General features: G+C 43.8%; 2 protein-coding genes and 1 long non-coding RNA gene across 4 annotated transcripts in view; 2 read left to right on the top strand and 1 right to left on the bottom strand.

Moving 5' to 3' along the window:
- Window positions 1–18,871, top strand: part of Cfap70 (cilia and flagella associated protein 70) — a 68,785-nt gene extending 49,914 nt beyond the window's left edge. Inside the window, exons 17-29 of the mRNA XM_038310075.1 lie at window positions 938–1,063; window positions 2,825–2,958; window positions 3,049–3,164; window positions 3,488–3,700; window positions 7,607–7,675; window positions 8,159–8,317; window positions 9,483–9,604; window positions 11,862–12,014; window positions 12,814–12,975; window positions 15,773–15,862; window positions 18,046–18,147; window positions 18,375–18,422; window positions 18,672–18,871. Coding sequence (XP_038166003.1) covers window positions 938–1,063; window positions 2,825–2,958; window positions 3,049–3,164; window positions 3,488–3,700; window positions 7,607–7,675; window positions 8,159–8,317; window positions 9,483–9,604; window positions 11,862–12,014; window positions 12,814–12,975; window positions 15,773–15,862; window positions 18,046–18,147; window positions 18,375–18,422; window positions 18,672–18,752 — 1,575 coding nt within the window. The 3' untranslated portion in view covers window positions 18,753–18,871. The remainder of the gene's footprint in view (window positions 1–937; window positions 1,064–2,824; window positions 2,959–3,048; window positions 3,165–3,487; window positions 3,701–7,606; window positions 7,676–8,158; window positions 8,318–9,482; window positions 9,605–11,861; window positions 12,015–12,813; window positions 12,976–15,772; window positions 15,863–18,045; window positions 18,148–18,374; window positions 18,423–18,671) is intronic.
- Window positions 16,296–19,927, bottom strand: LOC119800058. The gene is made up of 4 exons (XR_005282974.1): window positions 19,548–19,927; window positions 18,644–18,756; window positions 18,353–18,505; window positions 16,296–17,003 (listed from the first exon to the last, which is right to left on the bottom strand). It is a non-coding gene; the product is annotated as an uncharacterized LOC119800058 (long non-coding RNA).
- Window positions 19,928–19,965: 38 nt separating this feature from the next.
- Mrps16 (mitochondrial ribosomal protein S16) lies at window positions 19,966–21,509 on the top strand. Of its 2 annotated transcripts, none has more exons than XM_038310077.2 (3): window positions 19,966–20,120; window positions 20,645–20,905; window positions 21,276–21,509. In XM_038310077.2, the coding sequence occupies exons 1-3, from the start codon at window positions 20,108–20,110 to the stop codon at window positions 21,407–21,409; spliced, it is 408 nt and encodes a 135-aa protein (XP_038166005.1). In that variant the 5' UTR covers window positions 19,966–20,107; the 3' UTR covers window positions 21,410–21,509. The 2 variants fall into 2 exon arrangements, with proteins under 2 accessions (XP_038166005.1, XP_038166004.1); XM_038310076.2 differs by having other exon boundaries at window positions 19,974–20,120; window positions 20,631–20,905.
- Window positions 21,510–22,544: the final 1,035 nt, after the last annotated feature.

The following is a 22,544-nucleotide window of genomic DNA, read 5'->3' as shown; positions in this document are numbered from 1 at the left end:
ATGTCCTCTTCTGGCCTCCACGGGTACCATGTATGCACATGGTGAACAGTCTTTAGCAGGCAAAACACCCATAGGCATAAAATAATTTTTTAATTTAAAGTTTTCCTTTTTCCCATTAACAGAAGCAATGAATTGAATTTCTCATACTGGGATATAGTTTGATTGTATTAATATTGTACAGAAAAGCTCTATCAAGGAAACAAACAAAAAAATCAGGTAAATGCAGGAAACTATTGTCGGGAAGTCCCAGGTATACAACTATGAAAGAACCTAGGTTTGAAATGGAAGGATTAGACGTGAAAAGGAGAAAGCGTTGGGTGACTCTTCCTTGAGATCATAGGACAGAGCCCAGAGGGAAACAACTTAGGTGGGAAGCTGGAAGGTAAGGGTTTAGCCTGGAGATGTAGCTCAGTGGCAGAGCATTTGCATGTGCCAGGTCCTAGGTTCAATCTCCACTACCTTAAAAAAATTAAGGCTTGCTTGTCTAATGACGTCTCTTTTCTTTCTTCCTTGTGACAATGTTTCACATAATCTAGGTTAGCCCTGAACTTGCTATGTAGCCAAGGATGGCTTTGAACTGATCTTTCTGCCCCCTCTCAAGGGCCCACTGTGCTTAGCCTAGCCTTTCTATTACTTCTCTGAAATAGCCCCTTACTGAAGTGTTGGGACTTGGCCTAGTAGCTGTGAGCATGAAATACCAGTTACTCAGCAGACTGAGACAGGAGGATTGAAAGTTAAAGATTTGCATGGTCTACCGAGTACATTCAAGACAAGTGTACTCCTCTATTCCTACATGATTGCACATGCATGTGCACACACACACACACACACACTACAGTCTCATTTAATGTGATGGTTGGATCTCACATCCAGTTTACTCTCATAATTTTTCACGTATAATTGTTTCATTCTGTTTGTTTACCATCTCAATGACAAGTCCATGCCAGATGCCATGCAAGGCACTGCCTCAACGATTCACACCAGCAGTGAACAGCTTCGACTCTTCGCATTTGAGGCAGAAGTCAATGAGAATTTTGAAATGGCAGCAGTCTATTATGAAGAGGTAGCTAAATATCTCAGTGATGATTATTGTTATTATTTGTGAATATATGTAAAACAGTAGTTTGCTATGAGCATCAAACTTGCCCAGTGACACAGATCAGTAAACAGAGAGGGAGACCAAAAATATGACCATATGAATAAGATCATTTGGTGTTTTGGTTTGGTTTGGTTTCATTTATTCAAGGCTGACCTTAATTGAACTCACTATATATAGCCAAGGACGAACTTGAACTTCTCTTCTTCCTGCCTCTACCTCCCCAGTATTAGGATCACAGCACCTACAGCACTTACAGTTCATGTGGTACTGGAGATGCAACACAAGCCGTGAGCATGCTAGGCAAGTACTGCACCAGGCAAACTGCATCCCCAGTCCAGGCTTCGGGGTTTTGAGACAAGGTCTCTCTGTATATCTCAGGCTGACCTATGAGATCTTCCTGTTTCAACCTCCTATGTCTCTGTCTCTCATCCTGAGATTACAGACAGGCTATCATACCTATCTGGCTTCTACTTGAGTGCTAGGATCTGAAATCCGGCCCTCATGTTGCATGATGAACGCCATCTCCCCAGCAGCCAGGTCATTTGATTTTTGATGAAACTGTACAATAAATTCAATGTAGAAATGAGTTGTTTCAACAAATGAGAACATTTGGCACTCCACATGCAAAATGAATGAACCTTGATCTGACTTTAAACATTTTGCAAAAATCAATGATAAATGGATAATTAATCTAAATGTAAAGCATGGATCGTTCAAAAGAAACATAGTAGTAAATCTCCTTGATCAGGTCTTGTAGGGTCCCTTGACAGAAGACCAAAGGACAGAAGGTCAGCACCAGAAGGCAGAGCGGGAAGACTGCTATAAATTGGAAGTCAGCTTGGGCTATATCACAAGTTCCAAGCTAGCCAGGGCTACAAAAATACAGACTAGGAGAAACAGAACATATATTTTTCAAACAACTTTTATCCATAATTTAAGACTCCAAATGCAGCCAGGCATTGTGGCACTTCTTTAATCCCAGGACTTGGGAGGCAGAGGCAGGTGAATCTCTGTGAGTTCAAGGCCTGCTTCATCTACACAGTGAGTTCCAGTTAGAGCTATATAGTGAGACCCTGTCTCTAAACAAACAAACCAAAGACTCAAAATGCACCATTTTTATAAAAGTAGTTAGTGTCTGTTTTAATTATTTTGGGTATACGTAAGAGTGGAATTGCTGACTATACAGTGGTTCTGTGTTTAACGTTTGAAGGATTTCCACTGGGATTTTGACAGGATTGGTCTTCATCTGTAGGTTGCTCTTAGCAGCATTGGAATCTTAGCATCAACTCTCCCCGTCCTGACCTGAACTCAGGGTGTTCTTCCATTTATTCAAGTTTTCTTTCATTTCTTTAAACCATGTTTATAGTTTTCAATTACACGAGGTATCATTTTCCTTGTATTTATAGATAATTGTATATATTTTCCATCTCAAGATTATGGCAGTATTATTAGCTATTCAAGTAAGTCCTTAGTTCCTGAGGCACTGATGGAGTTCAGGAATAAATCTCTTGAGGATTCCGTTTTTAGGTCATGTCAATTTTTTGACCTTCTCAAAGCTAGAACAGCACTTCTAGCTGGTCCTCTGGGTCCTGTGTAAGCAAAAGAAAAGTGATGGTTTTGACTTTCATAACGTGGTATTTCTGGGACATTTACTGTGTAGCATACACAAAAAGTGGGGCATAGCGTCACAATAACCCTGTCCCTCCCGACACTTTGTGCACCTAGAGGTTGGTCCGTGAGCCCCAGAACCTGGATCACTGGCTGGATTATGGTGCCTTTTGCCTCCTCACAGAAGACATCACGAAAGCACAGGAGTGTTTCCGGAAAGCCCTTTCCCTGAATGAGAATCATATTCACAGGTAGAGGGGAAACGGAGAACAATGAGTAGGATAAACTACAGCGTGACCGAGGACCAGACTGCTAACCAGTGCTAGCGGCTCTCTTCCCAGCTTGTTGCTGTGCGGTGTCCTGGCTGTCTTGACCGAGAACTATGAGCAAGCAGAAATCTTCTTTGAGGATGCTACGTGCTTGGAGCCTAGCAGTGTTGTCGCCTGGACTTTACTCGGTAGGCTGTTGCCCTGGTGCACATGTGGGCTTTCCTCCATCACCAGATTCTTTCTCCCTATTTAGTGACTGAAGATGTAGGATTTTTTTTTTTTTTTTAGGGGAGAGGAGTAAGGAGTTTGAGACAAGGTTTCTTTGTGTAGCCCTGGTTGTACCAGGCTGGCCACAGACTCTCAGAGTTCCATCTGCCTTCCAATTGCTGGGATTAAAGGTGCACACAGCTGGATGTGGTTTTAAACTCTAGGAAAACAAAGCAAAGAGAAATGAAAGGTCACCCACACGGTGGGAGCTGAGCCCTCTGTCTCAGCTTCTTTATTTCCTCAGGGTTGTTCTATGAAATTCAGAATAATGACATTCGAATGGAAATGGCATTTCACGAGGCCTTCAAGCAGCTTCAGGCACGAACCCTCCAAACAAAGCTGAGGAGCGCTGGCACCATAGAGAACATTGACGATGGAGTGAAGACGGAGCACAGTTTTGGTCCTTGGGGAGCCATACACGATTCTGCCACAGCCATGAAGTCAGAAGGCCTGACAGGTGGGAGTGGGATGTGGAGATGGGAAGTGTTCATCGGAAACGTACTGGCCTGGGAGTAGGACCTGGCGCAAAGTAGGCGGAATCAGTGTTTGTTCAACAAATACTGAAAGTTTCAGTCATTTCAGCAGTATCGGGAGACACCATGCCTATTAATAACTCATCATCAGGGAACTGGCCAGAAGCATCTGCTGATGCTGATTTTCATATCATATAGAATTTACTCCCTTCATCGGTATCCCAGTTCCAGGACAGGCTCCAAAGCTACAGAGAAACCCTGTCTCGAAAAAAAAAAAAACAAAAAACAAAAAACAAAAAATAGGTATTGAAGCCGGATGGTGGTGGCACGTGCCTTTAATCCCAGCACTGGGGAGGCAGAGGCAGGTGGATCTCTGTGAGTTCGAGACCAGCCTGGTCTATAAGAGCAAGTTCTAGGACAGGCTCCAAAGCTACAGAGAAATCCTGTCTCAAAAAACCAAAAACAAACAAACAAACGACAACAACAACAAAAAAAAAAACGAAGAAAAGGGTACTGTTTGAATACGTTAAAATGTTTTTCTTGTGTCCTTTTCTCCCTACCATGTAATTCTTAAATGTATGTGTTATCTAATCCACTTCCCCTACCCTGTTCTCTATCCCTGTATATTTTAAAGATTTTTTTTAAAGATTTTTTTTAAAGATTTATTTATTTATTTATTTATTTTGGGTTTTTTGAGGCAGGGTTTCTCTGTGGCTTTGGAGCCTGTCCTGGAACTAGCTCTTGTAGACCAGGCTGGCCTCGAACTCACAGAGATCCGCCTGCCTCTGCCTCCAGAGTGCTGGGATTAAAGGTGTGGGCCACCACTGCCAGGCTCCATCTATGTATTTATGCATTGGGTTGGGAGACATTTGTACCCTGACACCTATGCAGCAGTCAGAGAACAGCTTTGAGGAGTCAGGTCTGTCTTTCCACCATGTGACTTCCTGGTGTGGAACTCAGGCTTGATGATAGGTACCTTCATCCGCTGAGCCGTATAACCAGCCCACATTTGTTAGTTTTTAAGTTTTAGAATTCTAGGAACATTCTAGATTTTTAAATAGAACTTCTAGAGTTATTTGGTATGTGCTTTTCATATGGTGTTTTACCAATTGTAAAAATTTTGAGATTGAACCATGGTGTACTGCTTCTATCAGCTCCCTGGTTTTACTGCCACGCTGCATCCCAGTGTAGAGAGAACACTGTATGCCTATCTGTTGCTTCATGCTTGGTTGCTGCTCTGTTGGGGTGACTGAGCTAAAGCTACCGACATTAGGTTCCAGTTTTTGCAGGACAGACTCTTTTTGGACTGTAGTAATCAGTTTATTTCATAGATTAATCATTCTTGAACGTACAAGCTCCAGAGGAGCAACTGGGTCTTTAAATACGCACAAGTCTCAAATGAATTTTCACCCTTACATTGAAATAGGCCCAAAGCAGTCGAAAAATAAGAAAAATAAGAGCTATTAGCTATGTATTAACTGGGAAACCACATACAAACCAAAGATTATGGAAAGGGGCTAAAAGAAAGGAGGCTGGGAGATGTGGAGGTGCTGGGACAAGATGGACTTTCATGCTGCGCCTGTCAACACCTAGGAACTCACCAGCTCAGACCAAACGTTATTAAGTAATTTGGTTTATATTTTCTAAATATTTGGAAGTTTTCAAGATATACTTGCTTCCTTTTTTAAAGATTTGTTTGTTATATATACAGTGTCCTGTCTGCATGTATGCCTACTCACCAGAAGAGGGCACCAGATATCATTACAGATGGCTGTGAGTCACCATGTGGGTGCTGGGAATTGAACTCAGCATCTCAGGACCTCTGGAAGAGCAGCCAGAAGCCAGTGCTCTTAACCTTTGAGCCATCTCTCCAGCCCACTTGCTTGCTTTTTACTCACACTGTTATCTCATTGTGACTGGAAAATAAACTTTCTTTAAGTTGAATTCTTCAAAATTATTGAAACTTGTTTTTAATGGGCCAAATAGTCTGTCTTGATAAATATCCTTGATGAAGACAATGCTCTGCAGATGTGGATGAAGTCGTTAGCAGTTGTGCTTCAGTTCTGTGTCAGTTTGGGCATAGTTTTAAAGATGGGATTTCCCTTAGTAGCACAGGCTATCCTTGATGTTGCTGTCATTCAGCCCCACCTCCCAAGACTATAGACATGGGTCACCACACCTGGGTGGAGTTTTTTTTTTTTAGAATATTTTCCTCAACTAACTTTATAATTGTCTCATGTTTAGATCTTTAGATCTTTAGGGAGTCCATTTTAAAATATTCTGCTAGGTGGGCAGTACATTTTATTTTATTTTTTTGTCCAGATAGCTATATAGTTTTCTCTGCAATCTCTACTAACTTCATTGTTTCCCCCCTTGAGGTAAGGTATATATATTCCTAAACTCTGACTTGTCATCCTGTCATATTTGTCAGATGTAAACATACATATATATATATATATACATACATATATATATGTATATGCATTGAATACGTGTCTTTTATGGCTATGGTTTTGACCTGTGCTTTAATATCTGGCATATCAGGTTCGCACATGTGATTGTATCACTTAGCTATGTATGGACCTTTATTTGTCTGTATGGATTTTATAGTGAATATAGTAAGTGTATTTTTTAAGTGTAGCTACATTTATTTTATTTTATTTCTTTTTTTTCTTTCAGTTTTTTAGACAGGGTTTCTGTGTAACAACTCTAGCTGTACTGGAACTTGCTTTGTAGACCAGGCTGGCCTTGAACTCACAGAGATCCTCCTGCTTCTGCTTCCCTAGTGCTGGGATTAAAGAATTGTGCCACCATTGTCCAGCTGCTTAATCTTTATTTGAACTGTATTCAAATTAGAGATTATTTGAAGGATAATTAATGTTTATATTAGCCGCATCTGTCCTGTGTGGCAATGATGTCTCAATTTAATAAGTTTTCTTCTTTGTCTTTTTGTTTGTTTGTTTTTTGTTTTTTTGTTTTTTTTGTTTTTTTTTTTTGAGACAGGGTTTCTCTGTAGCTTTGGAGCCTGTCCTGGAACTAGCTCTTGTAGACCAGGCTGGCCTCGAACTCACAGAGATCCATCTGCCTCTGCCTCCTGAGTGCTGGGATTAAAGGTGTACACCACCACCACCTGGCTTCTTGTCTTTTACTAAAAATTTAACACTTTATTTAATAAGACCCTGTTTAGTAAACAAAATTTCTAGTTATTTCTAGATTCCAGATAGTTTTTATTGAATTTGTATGTAGAAGCCTTGTTTCTCTCTTACTCACTCTAATGAATTAGTGATTTTTATTGGTTCTTTAAAATATGACTATGAGCTGGGCATGGTATCCATACCTTTAATCCCAGTGGTTGAGAGGCAGGGGCAGGTAGATCTCATTCTAGAGAATGAGTTCTAGGGCAGCCAGGACCACACAGAGAAACTCTGTCTTGAAAAACCATCCAACCAACCAGATAAACATGACTGATACCCACCAGTTGACATAGTTTTGTCTTCTCCCTTCCAATGTTCGTGTCAAATACCTTTTAAAAATGTTTTGCTTTATTTTTAATTTTATGTGTGCATATGTGTCTGAGTCAGGAGTTTGTGCAGGCTTGTGATCCCCTGGAGCAGGAAGGAGTTCTAGGCAGCTGGGAGCCCCCTGATGTGGATGCTGGGAGCCAAGCTCCGGCCCTTTTGGATCAAGCCCTGGGCCACCTCTGCAGCCCCTACATTATCTTGTTATTTCCTCCAATGTTGTCATAATTTTCCCTTTTCTTTTTAAACTTTAATCTTTCATTACTTTGCGGTTTCTGGTGTAATTTCTCAGCTTTCATCTCTTCTATGTCTGAAATTACTGGTTTTTGTTATTTTCCTCTGAAAAATTACCAAGAGTTTTTTGTTATTCAGGGATCAAACTCAGGAGCTCCCACATGCTGAGTCCTCATCTCCCTGCTGAGATGCAGCCGCAGCCCCAAGGTTGTTCTTGTTGTTTTACTTCTTATTCTTTGTATCATCATCTTTTGTGTCTTTGGTGTGCCCCCCCCCCCTTCAAAGTTGGAGGTATTTTGTGGGAGGTGTGTTTCCTTCACTCGCCTTTCCCTGCTGGGTTCATGTCTTCCCAGATCTTACGCATTCAGTTCGTTGTCTGCTTCTGTGAGTTGTTCCTCTCCCCCACTTCCTGCTGAGCACAGGGGGAAGAGGTCCTGTCCCTTGAGAGCATTGCTGTTGTCTGTGCTGTGCTTTTCTTCGCCTGTGAGTTCTTGAGGTTGTGGACCTAGCCAATGACTGCTGTACCTGTGCTGTGTGGCCTCACCATGCCTGGGGCTGACGAGGCGAGAGGCGTTTATAGTCTTCGTTCACGATGCCCACACATTAGCCCATTACCGTTTGCACATCTTCACCCCTGTGACCTTCCAGCTGGGGAGGAAGCTCCTTTTCATCAACATCTAATCTGTTTAGGACCAAGCACTGTGTTGTCCAGTCTAGACGAGTTTATTGAAGAATCATCTAAGGCGCATTCCGAGTCACAGGAACCAATAATGACTTTACAGCCTCTGGAACCTTCTCTTGCCCAGAAATCATCCAATGTGCTATTAAAAGAGCTAACAGTGAAAAAAGGTAAGTAGGAGTCAGTGTTTTCCCTGGAAAGAGGGCTGTAAACAAACCAACTGAGCACAAGGACTCTCGGGATTATGACTGTGGGTTCTGATGAAGTTTTACTGACCACACTTCTTCACATTAGTCCAGGGTCTGAAATCCAAACCCCATGTTGGAACTCCTAGATAAGTATGGATTTTAATTTTGTTCACACAAGTATCTAACAAAACTGTAATTTTCCAATGAGTATTCATTTTCAGAATATCTGTAAATTGTGTTTAAAACCCAAGGATGTCTGAGAATACTTCTTCAAATGAATTGGTTAATTTTGTGTGTGTGTGCCGCACTTGTGAAGGTCAGAGGCCAACACTAGGTGTCTGGCCTTAGTCATCTGCTACAGACCACAGAATTATGCAGGAAGAGTACACACAGCTGACCTTCAGGGTCAGCTCATGAGAGATGCTTTATCTCCCGTTGGACACATCATTTGGCAAGGGATGAGGAGTTCTATCAGCAGAGATGCACATCTCACTAACCTTGTCTCCAAGACGATAAGGAATATTGCCTTCTGAATGTGCTAGCTGCCTCTGTTGCAGACTTCTTGTGTGAAGAGCTCTTTCCCTCAGATTACAGTTTGGGGATTCTTCCCATGGTACTACAGTGTGTTTATCTTTCAGTGGGCACAATTTCCCCTATGCAATGGTACTTTGGATGACTTTTCCCAACAGTGTGTGATTCTGTGGTCTTGATGTTTCAGCTGTCTTGACTGGCCAGTGAGTACAGGGATCTGCTGGGCTTGTGTTGTCATTGGTGGGACTTCGGTGACACACCAGTGCCTGGCTTTTCTCATGGGAGATGGAAGTCAGAACTCATGCCTTTACTGACTGATGCAGCTCTCTAGGCCCTTTAATGGTTTCAAAAGCCCTTCATCCGGTTGTGATTGGCCCTCCATCTGGTTGTGATTGGCCCTCCATCTGGTTGTGAATGGCCTTTAGAACCACATTTATCTTGAAGGCCTTTGAGTCAGCTTTCTGCATCATAACTACAAATAGTCTATTGCTTCCCAGAGTCTGATCTTTATCTCATTGGAGATCAGAATATTTTTCTCCATATCTTATTAAATATGTCTGAGCTTCTGGCATTCCCTATTTGCATCTGGTCTTCTATCCTGTTAATCTATTTCCAGAAACATCAAAATGTCAAGATTCCTCAGCCTTTTTGCATTCTACTCCTTATGCTATCCCCCAAGCTCCTGCCACAATCTTCATGGAGACCATTCGTTTTCTGATGAAGGTCAATGCTGTGCAGGTCAGAATGTTGGGAATGGGCACAGATGGAAGAGTTTAGTGAATTCTATCCATAGGGGTGTCTTGAAAATTTAAATATGTGTGAAACAGAAACCAAAGATAATTTTGGTGCTGGGGATTGAGCTTGGAGCCTCCTACAAACTACGCACATATTCCGCCACTGAGCTCTCTTGCTAATTCCTCAAGCATACTTTTAAGGGCATTTCTTACCAAATGTGAGGACTCTGCAAACACTGTCCCTCTCTGCAGATGCTGTCAGCAGCCCTTGCTGAAGTCTGTTCCCATAGAATGCCCCAGAACAAAGTCAGGCTCTACATTTGACTGCACCTGACCTCTTTCTTTTAAAAATATTTTTACATTTACTTCTTTTGGAGGAGATACATGCATGTGGAGGTCGGGGAACAATTTGCATAAGTCTTCTCCTCCTATTGTGTGAGTTCTGGGGATTGAACTCAGATATTTTGGCAGCAAGCACCTTTACCCACTGATTGTTCTTGTCAGTTCCTGAGCTCTTTTGTTGGCAGAGGCTGCTCGTTTGTCTTCTGGCCGCCTAGACTCCCGAAACAATCACATAGAAATCTGTATTAATTGCAATACTGTTTGGCCAATAGCTTAAGCATATTTTTAGCTTGCTCTTATATCCTAAGCTAACCTATCTCCATTAATCTGTGTATCGCCACGTGGTTGTGGCTTAGCAGGTGAAGGTCTGTCCTTCATCTGGCGACTATCTCTGGTGGGGCTGCCTATTCTCTATCTATCTATCTATCTATCTATCTATCTATCTATCTATCTATCTATCTATCATCTATCTATCCATCCATCTATCATCTATCTATCTATCTATCTATCTATCTATCTATCTATCTATCTATCTATCATCTTCCAGCCTTGCTATATTCTGTTAAGCCATTGGCCAAAACAGCTTCTTTATTAACCAATGGCAATAAAACATTCATAGCATACACAGGGGAATCCCATATCACTTTTTCTTTTAGGAACTTATAAATGTTGGAGATTCATAGGCACCTGATTATACCTCTTTTACCATCCATTCCTGAAAACAGATACACAGTGCTATGTGAGAGAGGGCTAAAAACATTAAATTATTTTAACGGTACAACTAGGCTATAGATTTGGCAAGATGGCTTAGTGGGTAAAGGGGTAAGGCCTTGAGTTTGATTTCTGGTACACACATGATGGAAGAAGAGAACCATCTCCTATGAAAGTTATTTCCTTACCTCCACATACACAACAGAGTACACACGTGCCCCTGTCCCCCTACAAACATGCATTCACATACATTATTTCCAAATTTACTTACCCTCATAGTCACAGGCAGAGCAGCTGGGGATGCGGTCTTCTTCCCCAAAAGAAAGTCTATCCAATAAGCACATGACCGCACGAGGGGTGCTCAAGAGCAGGCGGTAGGAGGGAGAGTGAAATCTAGGACTGGTGGAGTTGGCCCTGATCCTGCAACCACATACCTCACGGGAGAGCATGCAGTCTCACGAAAGGATGGGTTGGACCACATTAAACAAGAGCCTTTCACACAGGGGAGTCTTCCCAGTAGAAACAGGCTCTCTCCTCAGTGAGTAAATCCCATCTCCCCCTGTCAGAGTACCCACAGCAGGTAGAGCTAACAGGCTTCTGTATCAAGGGCTGAAACACTAAGAATGGACTGCAAAAACTGAGGAGGCTCCACTTGTGCTTTGCAAGCACATCTGACTGCACCAGATTTGCAGGTCATTTAAATTGAGGAGGTGGGGGAAAGAGCCTCAGATGCACTGGTAAGCATAGATGTTTAGTGGTGTGGCAAAAGCAGGTATTTATGTTTGTGAAATTCCAAGTCTTAGCATTTCAGAGAGGTGGGGCTTGCCTCACTATAAGTTTCCCTAAAATGTCAACAGTTTGAAAATGTTACGTCCTGTAAGCAGACAACTGAAGCCTTTTCCTGTACTCAGTACATATAGTCTACATACACCAGGGCTAGCACCGTGCAGTGCTGCAGGGTCTAACTCCCAGTCTGGTGGCTACCAGGGCTAGTCTAGCACTGTGCAGTGCTGCAGGGTGTTCACTTGAAAATGTTGATATTTACTGACTGAATAGCTGTTACTAGAACATGAAGTACTGAATGCTTATGATTTGCTCTTGTCCCTTTGCCACTAAAGATGCTCATTTTACTCAACTGTTTCCTGTAAAGCTATGCGGCTAACACATGTAGTCATTTTTATGTTCTTGATCATTGGGTTTCCTTGCAGTTTGTGCACAGAGTGCTGGCACATGAGCTGCTGTGCCCTCAAGGAGGACCCAGTTGTGAATATTATTTGGTTCTGGCCCAGACACATCTTCTCAAGAAGGACTTTGCTAAGACAGAGGAGTACCTTCAGCAAGCAGCCCACATGGACTATCTGGTACTGATTTTCCTAGATAAAGCCTCTTGAATGGGAGGAGGGGTGTGAACAGGCACAATAGAGTGGGTCTCAGCAGCTACTGGGCTTGAGCCCAGAAGTTTGAGAAGGGCACAGGCAGCATGAGGAGACTGTCTCAAAACAGAGTAGTGGTACCATACCATGGAGAGAGTTCTGATGTGTGTGTTTGCGCGTGCGTGCGTGTGTGCGTGTGTGTGTGTGTGTGTGTGTGTAACATTTACATTTGTGGTTTTTTTCTTAAGTGAGCATGAGTTTTACAAAAGGTAAAGAGAATAGATAAAGTGGGCATTTAGCAGAAATTTCTCATTATTTCAAGTTTCTAGACTTCTATTTGCTCCAAATAGGATTATCCTGATTACAGCTGAGTGTTTGTCTTAATAGTCACCCCTGAAGAGCAAATGGCTTTGAGGAATCAGAAAATGAGGACAGACCTAGGGTGTTACCCCCTAGCATGACAAACACAGCTCTTTCTGTGTGTGCTCTTGGAGAAAGGAAGTGCTGAGGAGACCGTGTGATGATGGCACTGTACTTTTAACCCCAGCACTGCAGAGGCGGGCAAATCTCTGTGAGTTTGAGGTCAGCCTGGTCTACAGAGCGAGTTTTGAGTTCCAGGACAGCCAGGTCAGCCAGGGATACACAGAGAAACCCTGTCTCGAAAAAACAAACAAACAAACAAACAAACAAACAAAAAAGAGAAATGTACCAATCTAACTTTAAATGTTAAATAAAATTCATTAGAGACTTAACTACCAGTCACCCTGCATGTTCTCTGCTTCCTCAGAACCCTAACGTCTGGGGTGTGAAGGGCCATCTCTATTTTCTGAGCGGAGACCATGCAGAGGCCAAGGCATGCTATGAGCGAACTATCAGTTTTGTTGTTGACGCTTCTGAGATGCACTTCATCTTCCTACGCCTGGGACACATCTACCTGGAGGAGAAGGAGGTAACGGAGAGAGAAGGCTGGGAAGCCATGACCCAGGATCTGTCCGGGGCGATGGAGAAACCTAGAGCAACCCGAAGAGCAACCCGTCCTCTGTCCTCCCACCCCACCTGTTTTTTAGGGACCTTCATTTTGGTAAATCTACCCTGCAGAAAAGAACTCAGGACACGTCAGAAAGAAGTTCTGAAATTTATTAAGTAGAGATACAGAATAACACACCATTTAGCTAAACACGTTTGGGAGAGGAGGGAGTAAAACTGACGTAAAAGCAATACACATCCAAAATGGGCGTGGGCTTCTCCAGAGATCAGTCTGGATAGCGTCATATGGGTATTGTGAGCTGTAATTTAAGAGGAGCTTTAAAGATTAAGCAAGTTTTTAAAAATCAGAGTGTAAAAACTAAGTTGTGGGGCTGGAGCGATGGCTCGATGGTTGTTTTGTCTTCATTCCTTTTCCTTCTTCACCCATAAATGTCAGTTTTTATTTACTATATTAACCAACAGGAACATGACGTCACAGTGCTGGACAAGGCACACAGGAAGGCTGAGCCAGGGCTGAGAGAATTCACAGCCCTGCTGCAGTGAAGTAAATGAGACATTCTCTCTCTCTCTCTCTCTCTCTCTCTCTCTCTCTCTCTCTCTCTCTCTCTCTCTCTCTCTCTTTCTCGAGACAGGGTTTCTTGTAGCTTTGGAGCCTGTCCTGGCTGGAACTAGCTCTTGTAGACCAGGCTGGCCTTGAACTCACAAAGATCCTCCTGCCTCTGCCTTATTAGCGCTGGGATTAAGGGCATGCGCCACCACTGCCTGGCTGACATTTTCTTTCTGATGTCATTGCAAGCTGCATCTTCAAGGCACTACTGACTTTATAGTTACTAAGCAACCAGTTCCTAGATTAAATATTCAAGGTCAGCTGTGGATACAAGGCAAGAAATAAGCCACTGGGTCGTACTTCTTTTGGAAGTTTCATTTTGTAAAGAGACAGACAGGGTCTTGCTGAGTGTGGCAGTGTGTACCTATGGTCCCAGGGCTCAAGGGCTTAGATCACAGGATTGCTTGAGCACAGAACTTTGAAGTCACCCTGGGGAAAATACTGAGGTCTTGTCTCAAACAACAAAAAAGAGACAATGGTCTAGGGACTTAGTGCAGTTGGTTGAATGCATGTCTATCATGAATACAGCCTTCGGATCAAATAAAACTGGGTGTGGTGGCACATCCTTGGAATTTCAGGTTTCAGAAGGTAGAGGTTGGAGAATCAGACATTGAAGGGTCATCCTGGGCTACACAGCAAGCTTGAGGCCAGTCTGGGCTATGAGACTGATGTGGGATTTCCCTCTGTGTGCTGTGATTACCACTGATAAATAAAGGAACTGCTTTGGGCTTATAGCAGAGCTATAGAAAAACAGAGCTAGGTGGGGAAAAACTAAACTGAATGCTGGGAGAAAGGAGGCAGAGTCAGACAGAAGCCATGGAGCCTCCAACAGAGACAGACATGCTGAAACTTTGCAGGTAGGCCACAACCTCATGGCGATGCACAGATTAATGGAGATGGGTTAAATTAAGATGTAAGAGTTAGCAAATAAGAAGCTAGAGCTAATGGGCCAAGCAGTGTTTTAAATAATATAGTTTCTGTGTGATCATTTTGGGGCTGAGCAGCTGGAAATGAACAAGCAGCCCTCCTTACAGCATAAGACCCTGTTGCATGACTATTAAAAACCCAGAGACAGATATTTGGGTTCAAGATGAGGATCAGAAAAGCAAAACAGCCAGCCACTGGTTCTCACCTCTACCTCAGACTGAAATGGGAGATTCTAGATTCTGTCTCCACGAGTCCTCAGACTGAAGACTGAGCCTGAGACCTGTCTCTTCCCATTTTATATTCTTCTCTAGTGCTGAGATTAAAGGCGTGCACCACCCCCACCCAGCCTCTATGGTTAACTAGTGTGGCTGCTGGGATTAAAGGTGTGTGCACCCACTGCCTGGCTTGTATGGCTGACTAGTATGGCACACTTTATTTATTAAGCCACAAATAGTATCTCACTATACCTGTCTCAGCTTCACCCACACTAAAAGAAAAGAGATGGAGTCTTACTATGTTCCAAGACTGCCTTTGAACTTTTGGGCTCAACTAATCCTCTTCTCTCGGCTCTTAGACACTGAGTAGCTGGAATATAGACTTTGCATCTGAATGGAAGTTGGATCTTTGAATTTCTCTAAATATCTTCTGTGGCACATTTAGACTTTTCTGATAGGAGACCAGGTTCTCGGAGGGACCAGAGGCTCAGTGTCTATCATCCTTCCACATGATGCCACTTCCAAGGGAAAAGATTTAGTCCATAAAGTCTAGACAGAATCCAGATGAGCACTGTGCCTGGCCAGAATGTCCAGCCTAAGTCCCTCTCTCGTCTTCAGATCTGCTCCCAGGTTCTCACCCTTTGACCTTTCATTTTGGCTTCCTCATCTCTCTCAGTCCTCTTGCATCAGCTCCTCTAAAGGAGCCCTGAAAATATAATCCAGTAGGGCAGTGGTGGTGCACACCTTTAATTCCAGCACTGGGGAGGCCGAGACAGGCGGATCTCCGTGAGTTCAAGCCAGTCTGGTCTACAGAGTGGGTTCCAGGCTCCAAAGCTACAGAGAAACCCTATCTTGAAAAGCACACCCCCCAAAAAAAGGAAAAATAAAAGAAAGAAAATATAATCCAAGGAGTCACTCAATTTGAGAATATTCTGGAGCAAAACTGTCAAGAAGATAACAGTTACCTTACAACATGGTGTCTGAAATTTAATGGTGCTTTCTTTCAACAGTATGAAAAGGCAAAGAGAACCTACATGCAAGCCTGTAAGAGATCGCCTTCATGCCTGACCTGGTTAGGACTAGGAATTGCCTGTTACAGGGTAAGAAAACAGAGTCTGAATACCAGGCCCTGATTCCTTGGTCCTCCGAGCATACTGTGGGGTGGGGTGGGGTAGGAGTTGTAATGATGGTGGAATGGCAGTCTACTCTAATGAAAATAAGTCTTCAAAATTATCATAAGGCCAGGCAGTGGTGGCGCACGCCTTTTATGCCAGGACTCAGGAGGCAGAGGCAGGCAGATCTTTGTGAATTCAAGGCCAGCCTGGTCTACAGAGCTAGTTCCAGGATAGTTAGGGCTGTTACACAGAGAAACACTGTCTTGAAAAAACAACAACAACAAAAAGAAGGAAAGAAAGAAAGAAAGAAAGAAAGAAAGAAAGAAAGAAAGAAAGAAAAGAAAAGAAAGAGAAAAGAGCATTGCCTGCTCTTTCAGAGGACCTGGGTTCAATTCCTGGCACCCACATGGCAGCCCAATGTCTGTAAGTACAAGTCCAGGGGATCCAATGAATGCAGACAAAACACCAATACACATGAAATAAAATTAAACTAGATGAAAAAAAACGAAAAAAAAAAAAAAAAAAAAAAAATCTTAGGCAAACCTAGCCTGAGAAATCTGAGATATAAATAGACCAAAGTGAGCTCACAGGGCTACACAACCAGCTACGGGGTCAATGTTTTCTTTTAGCTTTTTATCATGGACAGTTTAAAATATTGTTAGTCTGTAAAGAGAAGAAAATGCCTTCTACTCTCCCCTGCTTTGGCGGTCACTAACTTTAGGTGACCGTTGTCTTCATCCTTGCCTCAGCATTTCTTTCCTCTGCATCTTTCAAAGCACCTGTTAGACATGGCGCAGTTCATCTGCAAATCTGCTAACATGGTCAGCAGACTAAGTCCCGTCCTGCCCAGTGCCAGGGATGGGATTCTCATGTACCTAGGGTGGCCTCAAACTCACTGTTTAGCCAAAAATGTCCTTAAACTCCTCATCTTTTCCCCTTACCCACCCAGTGCTGGGGTTGTAGACAGATGTTTTCCACCAAGGCTGTGAGGCTGTTGATGTCTATCATGTCCAGAGTCCCTGCCTTGAGGCTGGGACAGCACCTTCCATCATTCAGGAGGTAGAAGTAGAGGCAGAGGAAAGTAGTTCTCTATGGGGTGAAGGCCAGCCAGGGCTGCAGAGAGACTCTGTCTCGGAAAAATAAAAGAAGATAGTTTTATATGCATGGTGTACTCAGTCAAGCCCCACACCTTTGTAGATAGTCCCTTTATCTCTCCTGACCTTGTGTGTCTAACAAACTTCACGGTTCACAGGAGTGATGTTTCCTCTCTGAGGCTAGTCTTCGGTGTTAGGGTAGATCTGATGCTGTTTCTCTTTGTTCCACTTCTAGATCGCAAGTGTGCTTTTACTATAGAAATATTTATTTTTATTTTGTAATGGAACTGTTTATGTATTTTATTTTTCATTTATTTTTTGCTTTTTTTGTTTTTTGTCTACCAGTGAGGTCTTTGACGGTAGGGTGCGGTATACGCGCACACGTTTTTTTCCCAGCATCAAGCACTCTACAAATGTAGAGTGACCGAATAATCAACGCCCGAGAGCCCTGACGAGTAGGGCGAAACAGGGCCGTGACTGAAAGGCTGCTGACCCTTCATCTTTCCTTGGGCTTAGAAACTCGCTCTCTCTCTCTTTGCGTTGTTTGTTTTTCAAGTCAGGGCTTCTCTGTGCAGTCCTACTTGTCCCAGAACTCGCTCTGTCAACCAGGCTGGCCTTAGCCTCTGCCTTCTGAGGGCACCACTGCTGCCTGGCTTTCAGAATAGGACTGGTGGCTCATGCCTATAGTCCCAATGCCTGGTCAGCTGAAGAAGGATAGTTTCAGTTTCAAGGCCAGTCTGGACTACATGCGTTTCATCATGCCAGTCCTGCTGAGAGTCTCTCTACACAGGAAAGCCCAGTCTCTAAATAAATAATTTTAAAACAAAATAGATAAAAAAGAAGAGTTACTTTATCATGGGGAGGATAATACCTATTAATAGTTATGAAATTATATAAGAACATGTAAAATATATGCTGCATGTTACTCCAGGGTTTTGAGGTTTTGTTTGGAAGAGCACTGGTATAGGTCATGGACATCTACTGGCTGTGTAGTGGTTCCACCCAAGCTGACTCTAGTTGGCTTAAGTGAAAAGCACTCTGGACTGTGTCTCTTCTCTCTCCCTCTCTGCCAAGCTGGAGGAGCTCAGCGAGGCTGAGGACGCTCTCTCCGAAGCCAATGCACTGAATAACTACAACGCTGAAGTATGGGCTTATCTGACTCTGGTCTGTCTGAAAGTAAGTGTTTCTTATTGTCCCTTCACAAAGCCCTTTCAGGGAACAGGCAAGGGCCCAACTAAGAAAGAAAGGTAAGATGGCTGTTAACACATAATAACCCAAGTTTGATTAGCTCTGGATTTGGTCACTGTACTGATGACAATGGAAATGTCAATCTTAGGCAGTCCCTCCTTGAAATGATTATGCTTAGTAATCATTAACTCACATGTTCTGTGTGTTTCTTTCAGGTTGGACGACAGCTGGAAGCTGAGCAGGCCTACAAGTACACAATGAAGGTATGCGGCAGATGGCTGTAAGACCCAGAATGTAGATTGTGAGCCCCGGTGCTTGATGGATTTCCGCTGAGGGAAACATACACCTATGAAAATAACACAACATTCTAAGTCTTTAAGGGAGCTCCCATGGTATTGAGAATATAGGAAAAGCCCATTCTATCCCTGCAAATTTGGAGCCTCACAAATTAGGGTTTTTCAAAGCTTCATGGTGTTGGAGTTACCTGCAGTTTCCCCATCTTGTTTCTGCAGCTGAAACTCAAAGATGAGGCTCTGCTTACAGAAATCCACACCGTTCAGGAAATGGTTGGCTTTGGAGATCCATCTTTCTGACATCCTTAAAAATGGATATTCAATATGGACCACAAGCATCTCATCTTCCTTCCCAAATTGTCACTAGATGAAACCTGACCTCTTCCCCCCTTATCTGTTAACTATAATCAGATCACAATTAAAAAGGAAAACTCAAATTTATCAGTGTTGTTTTTTGAGTCTTATATATTTCATATGTTTATATAATTATGTAACTAATTAATAAATATATTTTGTGGGTAGCTATATGGCATAATGGTGTGACCATTACAATTTCTGATGAAAGCTTATCATCAATTGTCAAGGTTCTTGACCAGCTTCAGCTACTGGGGCTTGGCAATGAAGGCATCATCTTCAAAGGTGAGCTTAGAACACTGTCGTGCTACATCACTCGGTAAGAGAGAAGAGGATATTCTTGGGGCTAAGCCTTTTGGGAGCGCTGAAAAAAACGTCTTTAATACAGACACACTAATTTCTTTAAATCAACCAGTATCTTCATGGATGTAAATCAGGAGTGGCTTTTATACACCATTGTGATCAGAGATGCAAAATTCACTAGTGAAGCCGTAATTCTAGGTCTTGAGAGGACAAAGAAATCATACCCTTAATTTCTTAGAACACGTTGCAGTAAAGGGGAGAAATTAAAGCCCTCTCCCCCTTTATTTATTTAGTTGTTTAGCATTTATTTCGAGGCAGGGGTTCTCTGTGTAACAGTCCTGGCTGTCCTGGAACTAGCTCTGTAGACCAGGGCTGGTCTTGAACTCATGAGATCTACCTGCCTCTGCGTGAGCCACCACCGCCCGACTCCCCACCCACCTTATTTTTCAATGGAGTGATTTCTTCTGTGAGGGTGGGAGAATACGAGGTTTGAAAGTGAAAGTCATATTAATAAACAGAATGAATTATTTTTAATCCTGCTCATCGCTCAGTCCTTTATGAAGTCTTCCTGAGGAAAGGAAAGCCAACTTCATCCCCTGCTGTGTCCGGACCGCCCGGGCTCTCCGGTGGGACCCCACCCGCCCTAACCAGGGTGGGAATCTCCGCAGCACCCCTGCAGACCACACCCGCAGTCTCGCAATACTCCCCCGACTGCCGCAGGAAATCACGCCAATGACAGCCCCACGAGCAGCTCCACGCCTACAAACACAGCTCTTCCGCGTCATTTAAGGAAGTCAGGGTCTGGGTCGCCTTGTTGTCTTCCGGTAGACGCAGAAAGAGAAAGCGGAAGAGGTGGGGCGAGCGGCCAACCGCTTCCGCAGTGGGCTCCGGATATTGAAGGTGCGTGCGAGGCCGCTTGGGGCGCTCCTCCAGGCTTCAGGCTGTGTGCCGCTGGTCTATGCGGAGAGGACAGCCGCGGGGACACGCGTCGCTGCGCCATGGTCCACCTTAGTGAGTGCGCTGGGCTTTGGGGCGCGTGCGGGAAGCGGGGACCCGGGTTAGGAGCGGCAGCACTGCCTTACAGTGCAGTATCGCCTCAGTCCACTTTGTTTTTAGACAGGGTCTCACTGGGTAGCACTGGCTAGCCTAGAACTCACTAGGTAAAGACAGGCTGGCTTCGAACTCATAGACAGCAAAATCATAGTTTGTCTCTGCCCCCAAATGTGCTGTGCTTAAAGGCGTGCTCCCCCGCTCCCGAACTCTCTTCTCAGTTTTTCCTAAAAATTGTCGTAGTAGTCGTTTTGCAGATGAGGTAGCTAAGGGTACAAGGTCGCAACCTAGTAAATGGCAGGTATGGAGGTGTGTCCGAGATGGAATGTTGAAGGGGGAAAGTTTTACAGATAAGTTGGTACCTAAGCCGGACGGAATAGATTGGAAGTGAGAACATTGCAGGAGAAAGAGGAATTGGGCCTTCACCGTATATGACTTATTTTGTGTCTTCTGTTTTTGCGTCCTAACCAGTTATTTCTCTACAGCAACCTTTCTCTGCAAAGCGTACCGTGGGGGCCACCTAACCATCCGCCTCGCCTTGGGTGGCTGCACCAACCGGCCCTTTTACCGCATCGTGGCTGCTCACAACAAGTGCCCCAGGGATGGCCGCTTTGTGGAGCAGTTGGGCTCCTACGATCCGCTGCCCAACAGTAATGGAGAAAAACTGGTTGCCCTCAACCTGGACCGGATCCGGCATTGGATTGGCTGTGGGGCTCACCTCTCTAAGCCTATGGAGAAACTTCTGGGTAAAACATCTCTGAGCTTAGATAATTTAAGAGGTTTTCATACCGGAGTCAGCTCTAGGATAATAGAAACAAAGTATGATTTTCACTCCATCCATGCTGCTCCGGACAGGAGAAAGCTGTGGTGATGTAATTGCCAGTTTTTTTAGAACACTTGGAGTGACTGGGATGTTGTGGGGATAAAAATGGAGCTAGTGTGTCTTGGGTGCCTGTCAGTTTCCTTTTTTTCCCCTTTAAAGTAAGGAGAGCAGTGTTAGGAAGCAGACAGTAGGCTTGGCCTATTTCTTGTCTGTGCCGCGGGTCAGGCGTTGCATCTTAGTTCTGGGAAACATTGGCATGTGCAATATTACAGAGAAAATCCTGCTGCTTTTAGGTCTTTCTGGCTTTTACCCCCTGCATCCGATGATGATTACAAATGCTGAGAGACTTCGGAGGAAGAGAGCTCAAGAAGTCCTCTTAGCGTCCCAGAAAACAGAATCAGAGCCTGGAGAAACAGAAGCAAGCTGACGTCAGTGCACACAGTTGTGGCTGCAAGGTCAAGGGGCCTTCACAGCTCTTGCGCAGAGCTTTGTGTTGGGTTTGAGGATCAATAAATGGAGGTTTTCAAGTCCCAGTCTTCCAACGTAGCCTGAGCAGGGATCAGTCAGAAGTTTGTTGTCTGACATTAGAGCTGGGTGTATGATACCTGCTAGGCCTCCTGCCTTACCTGTGAGTCAGTGGGTGTGGGGAGGTTTGGTTTTGGGATTAGGCCCTGGTCACATGGGCAGTTTTATGATCTGCTGCCTTTTAGCCCTTTCCTGCTTCAAAGCCCTCAACTAGAATGTGCTTTGCCCATTCAAAGGCTTTCTTTAAGACAGGGTCTTGTTCTGCAACCCTGGCTGGTGTAGAGCTTGTTATATGTGATACATAGACCAGACTGGCCTTTAGCGTGCAGCCTCTTGACCCTCTCTCCTGCCTGCTGGGGTTACAGGTAGAGCTACTATTGCCTGGCCCAAATGATTCCTTTATCACTTGGGATCATCCCAAAGCTCAAGAAGTTACCTGTTTATTGTTTGTATTGGTGAAGATTTATTGTTTTCTTGACATATGATCCCAGGTTTACACAGACGGGTTGTTAAAATTGCTTTGGGGTTTTAATAACCTACCTTTTGTTTGTTTTGTTTTTGTTTTTTAGAGCTAGGCTTTCTCTTTGTGACAGTTCAGGTTGTCCTGGAACTCAGAGAGATCTGCCTGCCTCTGCCTGCCAAATAAATGCTGGGCTTAAAGGTGTGCGCTGCTACCTTTTAAGAGAGTAGTTAGAAGGAAGCTAATACAAAGCCCCTTCGTATAGCCGGCTCTGTACTGAGAAATTACTTGTGTATTCAAGTATTACAACTCTAGGTCAATTATATCCATGTTCACAGATGAGGAGAGAGGCTGTACCTCAAGAGCAGGAAACTTTTATAGACTCCATATGTCCTACAAAGTCTTCCTACACATGTTGTTGCCCATATGAGGGAAAGCAGTGATAGGGCTTTTCTGTGGAGATGGCTCCGGGGGAAAGTGCTTTGCCATGTAGTTCTGCGGTCCTGAGTTCAGATCAGGAAGTGGAAGAGTCTGCAATAGCAGCATCCTACAGGAACATGGATGGGACGGAAAGACA

Source organism: Arvicola amphibius, chromosome 13, assembly GCF_903992535.2.
Source record: "Arvicola amphibius chromosome 13, mArvAmp1.2, whole genome shotgun sequence".
NCBI classification, from domain to species: Eukaryota; Metazoa; Chordata; class Mammalia; order Rodentia; family Cricetidae; genus Arvicola; species Arvicola amphibius.
This window is presented reverse-complemented; position numbering and strand designations above follow the sequence as displayed.

What these genes read in the sequence shown, in the direction of transcription:
- Mrps16 (XM_038310076.2), top strand. Translation starts at nt 20,068, where the DNA reads ATGCGGAGAGGACAGCCGCGGGGACACGCGTCGCTGCGCCATGGTCCA. An exon ending in CTGCGCCATGGTCCACCTTA is followed by an intron (nt 20,121 to 20,630) that starts GTGAGTGCGCTG and finishes CGTCCTAACCAG; the next exon opens with TTATTTCTCTACAGCAACCT. An exon ending in GCCTATGGAGAAACTTCTGG is followed by an intron (nt 20,906 to 21,275) that starts GTAAAACATCTC and finishes TGCTGCTTTTAG; the next exon opens with GTCTTTCTGGCTTTTACCCC.